Source organism: Brachyistius frenatus, unplaced genomic scaffold (assembly GCF_029030835.1).
Source record: "Brachyistius frenatus isolate BFR_SWC_R1_liver_20210118 unplaced genomic scaffold, ASM2903083v1 Contig_2, whole genome shotgun sequence".
NCBI lineage: Eukaryota > Metazoa > Chordata > Actinopteri > Embiotocidae > Brachyistius > Brachyistius frenatus.
In genome coordinates this window covers 11,708,830-11,719,766 of record NW_027210601.1, presented here as the reverse complement: position 1 = coordinate 11,719,766, position 10,937 = coordinate 11,708,830, and the positions used below count along the sequence as shown (strand labels likewise).

The following is a 10,937-nucleotide window of genomic DNA, read 5'->3' as shown; positions in this document are numbered from 1 at the left end:
AAACTAAACGGGATAGAAGTGATAAGGGTTTCAACAATTTCTGTTATGCAGGTCCGCATTCAGGCGTAATACACGTGGGCGTAGAGTCAGCTGTCACATCGCACTCTGCTGCTATTCTTGCTCACTTCAAGGGGAATCACGACATGAATTATTCACTCCAACCATGTAGAGTATAACCTCCAGAAAAACAACCATCACACATTTTTAAAGTGTTCAAACACAAAAAATGATATTCAAATGTGTGCCTTCCATAAAAAACAACAACAACAACATAAAAACAAACAAATAAAAGTCCACCATACTTCCTTTTTTTTTTCTACAGGTCCCAGTAGGATTTTAGAGTAGTACTCCAAATGGAAACTGAAAAAAAAAAGAAGCATTGTCCATTCACGAAATCTTCCTTTGTAATGCTTGTATTTGCATGAAATTTGAAAACAGTAATTTGGACATTTGGTCTTTCATGTTGTTATATCATGATATTGTAGCTTGGATTACTGCTTTGTTTACAGCACATTTTATGGGTCGTGATGTTGATTGTTGCGCGGCTGTTTTTCTCCGTTTACTTGAGGGTGTGAGTTAAAAGTCGAGGCTATCACTAAGCCGACTGAGGAGGGCGACAGTAAGCCTTTGTTGTGTGTAATGTGCTAAAAAAAAAAAAAAAAAAAAAAAAAAAGGCTCAGAAGAAGAATGGATATCCCCGACAGTTTTGTTTTGGGCAGCCGTGCTCCGTGAAGCAGCCTCCCCGGAGGAAGACGCGGTGCCTCATGGGGAAGACGCGAGATTTAAGCGAGCTCGAGAGGGGTATGATCGTTGGTGCCCGTCGCGCCGGGTGCAGCATCTCCCAGACGGTCAACCTGCTGGGCTTTTCAAAGACAGCGGTGTCTCGAGTTTACAGGGAATGGTGCGAGAAGCAGAAAACCTCCAGTCAGCGGGGGTCGTGCGGGAGAAAGCGCCTCGTCGACGAGAGCGGTGAGAAGCGGCTGGAGAGGATGGTGGAGGCGAACAACCAGGCGACGAGCGTGGAGATCCAGGCCCTGTACAACAGCAGCGCGCCGGAGAAGCCCATCTCCCTCACCACCACCCGGCGGACCTTGAAGAGGCTGGGCTACAGCCGCAAGACGCCCCGGCGGGACGCGCTCATCGTGGCCGGGCTGGAGGCTCTGGCCGTGTACGCGTCATGCCCGGAGCAGCTGGAGACCTCTGAGGACTTAGGGTGTGACAACCGAACTGACTCCGACACAAAGACGCAGTCCTCCGCGGACCATCAATGCAGCAACAAAAATGATGCTGACACATGAATTTGGCATAAAAACGGCATTGTTCCAAGATGGCGTCCTATTATTACGCAAAAAGTTGTCCTCAATTGAGCATTTCTAATATAACCTGAGAATATTGAGGATTTTTCTTCTGAGAAAGAAAAGACCATGTGCCTAAAACACCTTTGTCCTTTTTCTTTCACTTTACTCAGACATGACAAAAATTAGTCTTGGGAGTCAGAACATTCCTTTATTTTATGTTTTACATTTATGTCATCAGTTGTGCAAAACATTTTTTTTTAGTTGCCTTCAAATCCATTAAAAGAGATCTGTATCCAGATGTTCGATTATTTTATTATCTTTTCGTTCATACAAAAATCTATGTGGTGCAGGGAGTCAATTTGTCATTACACTGTTGAATTGGAGGTAATGTGCCCACTGAGCTGAGGGTCCCACTTGCTTGAATCACTCTGGATGAATCTGAAAAATCACATCTCCGTCCCTTCCCACTTGATATAGCCAAATCATAAACATATCTTCCCAGGATAAGTAGAAAACCCCAAGTATATTCACAAGGTCTGAGATTTTCTTAACTGATCAAACTTGCCTGTGCTTAAATAAAATAGTTTTATATTTTCTTTGGTTTAAGGGTTCATTGTGTTGGATTTAGAGGGGTCTGCAGGCAGAAATGCAGTAAAATATGCATACTCATGTTTTGAAAGTGTATAATCAGCTGACACAAAGAATCGTTGTGTTTATGATTCCCCTTCTGTGGAGCCCGTCATGTCGCACCACCATATTTAGTCCCCCGGACCAACCACAAACTGGTAGGGCCCTTTGCTTATTTTGCAAACAAATCACAGTGAATCATTAGGAATGGGGATGCTGTTTGCATTTGTATTAGTTTTAGATAGATTCAACTTGGACTGAAGTAGTCAATAGACCCGTGTTCATTACCAGCATTCATTCGGCCTGTTTCGAACCACTGAGACCAATTCTTCTATATTCATACCTGGGAATTTTGTTTGCTATCTCACCAGCAGTTTCTTTTAAAAGCATTTTTTTCCCCCTCAACTTGCAGTTTTAGCCAATGTCTGCAATCTTATCACATAAAAGTTGCCTAAAGGATAATAAAGAAGAAACTCAAACAAACTGAATTTCAACAATTCAGGTTGACTTAAATCCTGAGCAGTAGTTGGTGATAATGTACCTGAACTTAAATGACAACCACATACTGCAGTGATACCATTTGGTTTGGAGTCAGTGTGTGACGTGACATGGAAGCTTTACAGGGGAAAATGCAGATAAAATAAGTACTAAAACCCAATAATAACAGTTGTGTCTCATGTGTCCAGCGTAACCTAACACAATTTAACATTGGTTTGCAGTCAGTGGGTCAAATCACATGAAAAAAAAACAACAACAATATGCTTTCTATATATAAAATAAACGCTCATTCGATATTTGAATAGATGAGCAACATGAGACCATTTGAGCTTAATTTTTTTTGGCAGTACTATTTTCACTTATATGGGCGAGTCAGCAGGAAATGATATTGGTTTTATGTAAGGTAATTTATTGATGGTCCCTAAATAAAAACCAAAGAAGTAAGATCTGAAACTTAGCCTGACTAAAACTAGGAAATTCAGGATTCACAAACCGGATTCAGTGAAGTTTAGCATTTTATTATTCGATTTTTAAAACTGCTGGTGAATAATCTTTCAACTGATTGATCAACTAACTGTTGCAGCTCGAGTTATAGCCTACATGTCAACTTTCCCGGCACCGTCTGTTTTGAATAAAGCTATACTTTAAAAAACAAAACGAAACAAAAAAAACAAAACAACCAAAAACAGTCACGTGACAAATCACATGATTACAGTCACATGATGGGAAATAATTCACTTGAATGGTCACAACAACAGTGAGAAGTCCTTCAGATTGTCCGACGATCGTCTCTTAGTTCATTGAGCAGTTTTTGGAGGTACAGTATAGTTAACTGTTGACCTGCCGGACTGCCTCGTTGCACACAGCTCGAGGGCTTCATCTCGACTGACCTGCTGTGAACATGCTCAGCCTGCTTCTCCTTTTCGTCGGGTTTGGTTCTCAAACGTCGGCTCGCTACACCGCGGACTGGACCAGTTTGGACGCCAGGCCGCTGCCTCCGTGGTACGACGAAGCCAAGCTGGGCATCTTCATCCACTGGGGAGTGTTCTCCGTCCCCGGGTTCGGCAGTGAGTGGTTCTGGTGGCACTGGCGGGGCCAGCGGCCCCCGGACCAGAAGTGCGTGGACTACATGTCCAGGAACTACCCGCCCGGGTTCAGCTACCCGGAGTTTGCTCCTCAGCTTCACGCTCAGTTCTTCCAGCCAGAGGAGTGGGCGGACATCTTCAAAGCTTCTGGTGCAAAGTGAGTAGGCTGTACTCGGGTCTTTTCCATCATTAAAGCATATTTATACTACGCTGTAATAATACCCCACTGCAAAGTAAAGTCCTGCATTCAAAACACATCTAAGTGGTATCTGAAATTTTACTTAAAAGTAGGCTATCAGAAGTAAAAGTACACACGATGCAGTAAATACTCCCTGTCAGAGTTTAAAGGATAATAACTCCTATCTATCTATCTATCTATCTATCTATCTATCTATCTATCTATCTATCTATCTATCTATCTATCTATCTATCTATCTATCTATCTATCTATATGATGTTTTTGGATCAGTATCACTGTCATTGTTGTTTATTTTATTACTGTAGTTATTTAATGTTTTGAACATCTTACTTTATCTGTTGTTAGTTAAATTTCAAAGGAATGCAACATCATCTATAAGATGATCATTATGTTTGCAGCATTGCTGTCCTGTGAGAGCCACGTTGCTCGAAAAAGTTCACAAGCTTGGAAAAACTGCTGTTTTCAGCTTTGTGACATTTCCCGGCTGACCCAAGAGTTTTTTTTTTTTTTTTTTTTTAAAGAGCCCAACTGATATATCCGCCGGACGACTTTAGCACATGTATATCAGTATCGGGATTTGGTATTTTGGTGTATATTGGTCAATGTGAAAACTTTATTTTTAAAACGTAATGCAGAAAGATCGATAGGAATTTTTTTTAGTACCCAACATCAGCACAAAACATCCAATATCAGTGTGGCTTTATTTTCTTAATAGTTTATTTAGATTACAAAAAAGTAGGAACCTAATTTTCAAAATGATCACTTCAGTTTATCACAAATCAGAAAATCTGGAGATCTGGACAGGAGCTGCATTAAAAATTGAACTCTGAAATTGAACCAAAGCTGTCATGCAAATGTGGTGTCGTAATAATAAGCCTTTGAGCTGGAGTGGAGGTATAAAGCTAAAGTTCAAGTACAGCAATTTTTTTTTTACTGAAGTACAGTACTTGAATAAATATACTTAGTTACAGTTTCAGCACTGTTATCTGCTCAGAGGAAAAGAAAGTGTCTCACATCGTGTATGTTTCACTCACCACCTTCGTTACAGATATGTCGTCCTGACAGCCAAACACCACGAAGGATTCACTAACTGGGGGTCTCCGCACTCCTGGAACTGGAATTCTGTGGATACGGGTCCTCACAGGGACGTGGTGGGAGACCTGGGACAGGCAGTGCGCAACAGGTGGGTCCTCAACACGTTCAGTGATGAAGCTCAGAGAAGCTGGTTGCTGTCATGTCCGTGTCATGTGAGCCACCGGCTTTATTCCACAGTGTTCATATTATGTTCAGTATGGATGGATCTGCCTATTTGTTTTGTTGATTACGTGATTCATCCTTTTGTCACTTAAATGAAAGAAAACATGGAAAATACCCAATTTCTTAGAGCTCTTCAAATGTTCAAAACCTACAGCTGTTCATTTTAGAGTCATCCGTGATGCAGAAAAGCATTTCAATTATCACACGAGAAGTTACAACCTGCAAATGTTTGACAAATGATGCAATTATCTAAATATTTGCCGATTTAAATGTCTTTCACTTGAGGATTCTTCTTCTTGTTGCAGCTCCGTGGATGACCGGTCTGACATTTGCTGAAAGACGTCGTGGTAGATTTGAAAGGTTTTTCATTTCCCCATTCAGGTCGTTGCACTACGGACTCTATAACTCCTTGTATGAGTGGTTCCACCCTCTCTACCTGAAGGACAAGAAGAATGGATTCCAAACGCAGGAGTTTGTGACGCATAAACTACTTCCGGAGATTTATAACATGGTTGTGAGGTCTGCTGTGCATCGACTGCTTTCACATAACATACTCGTATGCAACATATTTATATGATATACATCTATTAGAGGACGGCTTCACCGTAGCACATTTGAACTTCCTGTTGCATTGCAGATACCGACCTGAGCTGATCTGGTCTGATGGGGACTGGGAAGCACCTGACACCTACTGGAACTCCACCCAGTTCCTGGCCTGGCTCTACAACGACAGCCCTGTTAAAGTAAGTGTCTTCGTGACAAGGAAGTGATACGTAACTATGCAACAATGGGGCACACTTGCTTTATTTTAAAGCGAGATATTGAACCATTAACTGTTTCAGCCTGCTACTTCTCGCCCTCTCCCCTGACGTAGGACGCCGTGGTGACCAATGATCGATGGGGAGCCGGCTGTGCCTGCAAACACGGTGGTTACTACAACTGTGAAGACAAGTATACTCCCGGCCAGGTGCCCAAGCACAAGTGGGAGAAATGCACATCTGTGGACACGTTTTCTTGGGGTTACCGTCGAAACATGAAGCTTAATGAACTGATGGACTTGCCCACTATTATTGAGGTGAGGACAACACCTGCAGACGTTTCCTTCATAAGAATTTGTTTTCTTTGGTATATCCCAGTCTTACATACTTTTAATCCCCGCTGGCGTGCGCAGCTTTCACGAGGTGACTGTAGAAAAGTAAAAGACGCCATTTATATCTTAATTTAAAGTGTGATCATTGATTCATTTTATTCTTTATAATCTGATTTATTGATCCATTTTCCCCATGCAGGCTAATCTAAGAAGTATTTTTTTTTTAAATTTACTTGTGTTAAGTTCAACTTGTTTGTGTATTAATTGTCCAGAAAATACGGAGCAAAGCATCCTGTGAGTCATGAACATGATGGAGTCACCTTAAACTCATTTAGTCAAATGCTAGGCAAAATATTGATGTCGATATTGTGATATGAGCTGACATATCGTGTCATGTCATGATATGGCAGGTGTGTTGTCTTTTTCCTGCTTTTAAAGGCTGCATTACAGTAAAATGATGTCATTTTCTGAACTTCCAGACTTTTCCAGCTGTTCTTTTTTTTTTTTTTTTTCCTTTACCCACTTAGTCATTATATCTACATTACTGATTAATATAATATTATATCAAAAATGTCATATTTTGTGAAAGCATCAATTGTCATCCCGACAATATCTCGGTATTGATTTTGTGTATGTCGCCCAGCTGTAATTTGGTTTGAAAGCGTTATTAATGCTGGTGACTGACTGCCTGCTTCCTCTTGTGTCTGCGGTTGCTGTGCTGCAGGATCTGGTCCGCACTGTGGCTCTCGGAGGAAACTACCTGCTGAACGTGGGTCCCACACCCGATGGGATGATCCCCGCTGTGTTTGAGGAGAGGCTGAGGGGTGTCGGAGCCTGGCTGGAGATCAACGGAGAGGCCATCTACGCCTCTAAACCCTGGAGGCTCCAGACAGAAAACACCACCGTACCAGTCTGGTAAGAAAGAGGGAGAGTGTTTAATCATACGTTTGAATTATAAAATTGTCTATTTCACAGCCAAATGATGTGGGAACACAGATTTTTAAAAAAAATTTTTTTTTAAAGTTTTCAACGTAGAAGAAAACTTAACACTTGATAAATGTTTATTGATCTGATGATTTATAAGCAGGTATTTGATGTAGATATTGTCTCTGTTGTTTATAGGTACACATCTAAAGGGACCACTGTCTACGCCATCCTGACAACCAAACCACCAAAACCCACATTACAACTGTTGGAACCCAAAACATCAGCAACCACTGAGGTAAAGGAACGGAGACAATACTCTCTATGTTGTCTTCAGAGATTGTAAAAACTCAACAGGGTACCCTCAAAAATGTAATGCTTTCATATAAACTATTTAGTTTTGACTAGTTAAGTATAATAGAGGAGCTGTACTTGCTTTCCACCATTGTTACTTTTGTCAACAAAAACTATGATGAAAAATATCCGTTTGACAGCTTGCTTTTCATGATAAAAACAAGACTAAATTAAAAATAATAAGAGGAGAACTATGATAAAACATTTTTCTTTGACAAATAAACACAAGATTGTGCAAGAAATTTCCCCTCGGGGATTAATAAAGTGTATAAAATCAAAAAAAAAAAAAATAGAAACATTAACTATCCACTGTTTAAGGCAAGATTCAAAGTTCAAAGAGAACTGCAGCGTCAGTGGATTCTCACAGTGCAGTTTCAGATTAGTAAAAGTTTTCTACAACACCTGACATTCAGTGACATCAGTTCTTCATCAATAATACTATCTGACGTTATTGGCTTTTGAAAGTAGCAAAGTTATGAACCAAACTCCATAAAATTAAAAACGAAGCGGCAACAAAACAGCTAAGACAAACTAGTAACATGCAGGCAATAGGGATGGGTCATGATTTTTCAAAAAGTCTAATATTCATTCAAATATTTAAAAAAAAAAAAAAAAATCATTTGGTATATGTGACTATCGTTCTTATTTCCTGTTTTTACCGGTGCCTGGTTGTAATGCGTTACTCCCGTCAGAAGGGGGCGGCAATGTACGAAAATGTGGTCCAACCAAAGGCAGTGATCTCAGTCTGAATCAAACTGAATCATGATTCAGTTTGCTTTTGGATGGTTCAGACTTTCAGACCGTGAAGTAGAGACGGGCTATTGTCACCAATAAACCAACAGAAGAAGGAAAAAGAACTGACTGTTAAAAATGTGCCCTTTCAGCACAAGTTTGAGAAAAGTTTGCCCTCTCTGGGTTTTCTGCCAGAAATGGTTCGGATTAGGGAAAGAGGATAGAGGTTGTATTCTGGTAGCAAGGTTTACAAAAAGATAACCAGGAAGGCAAACTTCTCCTGACTTCAGTAGTACATGGGGAGTGGCAACGAAATGCATCTCTTCATTCATTTTTTTTTTTTTTTTTTTTTTTTTTACTCAAATGGAAAAAGATGCTGGCAGAATTGATAACATGGCAGTGTCGGACACACCCATGTCAACAATACTATCCATGTCAGGTAGAGGGAAACGCAGCCCACGTAGGCGATGCCAGGGCGTAGGTATGTCATGCAAAGGTCTTTAGTGCACTGACAAAATTGCAAAGTCAGACCACGTCTAATCAAATGTATACAACGTAATAAAAACATGAACGTTGGCTTGGACTCCAGTCCAGACTTTCAGGTGAGAAAATGTCCTACAAGTAATTTACATTAATATACATGAAACTTAAACAGAATCAATGATCTTTGTCTCTCTTCCAGGTGACCTTGTTGGGGAGTCCTGAGCCGTTACCATGGTCACCTGTCCACCCGACCGCTGGCCTTGCTGTCCTTCTGCCTGAGCTGCCTTATACTCCTGGTCAGGCATGGACACTCAAACTGGACAATGTTCAGTGAACTTCAAGCACCTGAAGTGTTGAGCCTCCATAAGACTGAAAGGTTTTCATTTGGTAAACTCAGGATTTTAACACGTTTGTAGGCTAATGGAGGAACTGGCGCACTACGGCTGAAAAGACAAATGTTTGTAATGAGTTCGTATTTTTGCCAAAAGGAAAGTATGCGACACTCCTCTTCAAAGGTTCCTTTGCTTCCCTGAGGACTTAAGGTTTAATGTGTCCCTGACTCTTAATTGTGCTCTCTTGATTGTCAATGATTGTGTTATTATGAATGAAAAGTCAAATCGGCTGTTGAGCTTGTGAAGCTCTATCAAAAACAAACCACTTGAAAAATTAATCATTTCTGAAAAAACAATTAAAGGTTCTATAGAAAGCACTTTTTTATTTTTTACTTATTTCTAATAAAATGGTAGACTAAAATATAACTGGATTTGTCTGATTTATTGTTGTCTGGAACAAGAAAAACTCACCTTTTTCTGCCATGGCCTTCGCTTTGTAGGTTTGAAAAGCATTAAAATGCCTCGAAGCCAGGTCAAGAACCAAAGTCATTTTGCCATTTGTTAGATAATACTTTAAGCCTCTTTAAAGTCTCATCACTTCAGCGCTTTCTGTCCTTCGGCCGTGTTGTGCTCAAACACAATCACATCTCTAAAAACTCAAATGTCATGAATTTCTGTAGTCTTAGCTTGCATGTACAAATCTTTAAACGCATGAAAGTACACTACATACGTAGTATGGCCATACGGAAACAAGATGACTCGTGAGCACTTTTATTTTCAGCAACTCCCTGAAGTGCCTCACTGGGCCACTTTTTCTTCTTCCACACTTTCACATTTTAGCAACTGCTGACGTTTGATTGTGACCTGCTTTTCTGACCCCGAGGTTACTGCTTCATGTTCGTAAATCTCCGCTGCATACTTTATCTTAAGTAGGAGTTCCTGTAGTGGAGATGGACGAAAAATATCCCGGCAGTGTGTCAGTCTTTAGGACTAACCTGAGAAGAGATTTCCCACAGGCATTGTGTATTTGACTGCACATGCCAGCACTAAATTGTTCTGTCCTCTCTTTTAGTGTGTTTTAACACGCGTGTGTGGTCTGCTCAGTAAACCATTTGCATTGTAAATTTCTACAGGCAGAGAGAGACACAAAGAAAATGGAAATTCTCTTTGACCTCTTTTTGTATTTTTGCTCTGTGTTATCAAGGTTATTACATTTGCACTGCAGAAAATGTCCACTTGTGAAATGATTTACACTTGAGTTTAGACCAAAATGATTCTATTGTAAATTGCGATTGCAATGTTAAGATAATGCCACCAGGTGAGAAAACACTCATTTGACCACAGACTGCCAAAAATTCAAATTTTTTTGCACCTGAAATTTATTTCACTCGACTCTTGACTTTTTTTTTTTTTTTTTTTTTTTTAAGATTCTGAAAATGTATTTTGTCAATCAGCTTATGTTTAGAAATGGTCTTTCAGAAACACATTTTTCTGTTAAATTCCACCATAGATTCCAACCAGATGCTGATTAGATCAGCAACAAAGACTGTAAATGGGGGAAACTGTTAGCCTGACCATTTCAAGATAACCAAGCCCCACTACAGGCTGCTTTTATTGCTCAAATTTTAAAACATCGTCTTGTTTGTTTAATCAGTTCAAAACCTGAAAAACTACTGTACAGCCTTGGCCAAAAGTTTTGAGAATGACACAAGTATTCTCTCGGAGGATGTTTTGGTACCATTCTTTATTCATGACTGTGTTCTTTGGCAAAATTGTGAGTGATCCCACTGGTGGAGCCCCGAACCTGCAGCTGAATCAACTTTAGGAGACGGTCCTGGCACTTGCTGGACTTTCTTGGGTGCCCTGAAGCCTTCTTCACAACAATTGAACCTCTCTCCTTGAAGTTCTTGATCTGATAAATGGTTGATTTAGCTGCAATCTTACCAGCAGCAATATCCTTGCCTGTGAAGCCCTTTTTTTTTTTTTTTTGCAAAGCAATGATGACTGCACATGTTTCCTTGCAGGTAACCATGGTTAACAGAGGAAGAACAATGATTT

At 40.3% G+C, this 10,937-nt stretch overlaps 1 protein-coding gene across 1 annotated transcript; it reads left to right on the top strand.

The window, feature by feature from the left end:
• Nucleotides 1-3,205: 3,205 nt before the first annotated feature.
• On the top strand, nt 3,206-10,296 carry LOC138621229 (tissue alpha-L-fucosidase-like). Its single transcript, XM_069699118.1, has 8 exons — nt 3,206-3,665; nt 4,756-4,890; nt 5,346-5,483; nt 5,602-5,707; nt 5,839-6,039; nt 6,779-6,969; nt 7,177-7,276; nt 8,747-10,296. The coding sequence occupies exons 1-8, from the start codon at nt 3,325-3,327 to the stop codon at nt 8,879-8,881; spliced, it is 1,347 nt and encodes a 448-aa protein (XP_069555219.1). The 5' UTR covers nt 3,206-3,324; the 3' UTR covers nt 8,882-10,296.
• The last annotated feature ends 641 nt before the right edge of the window (nt 10,297-10,937 follow it).

Bases quoted from the DNA above. Each gene is read 5' to 3' on its own strand.
- LOC138621229 (XM_069699118.1), top strand. From the start codon at position 3,325: ATGCTCAGCCTGCTTCTCCTTTTCGTCGGGTTTGGTTCTCAAACGTCG. The intron at 5,708-5,838 runs GTAAGTGTCTTC...CCCCTGACGTAG, and splicing joins ACAACGACAGCCCTGTTAAA to GACGCCGTGGTGACCAATGA. The intron at 6,970-7,176 runs GTAAGAAAGAGG...TGTTGTTTATAG, and splicing joins AACACCACCGTACCAGTCTG to GTACACATCTAAAGGGACCA.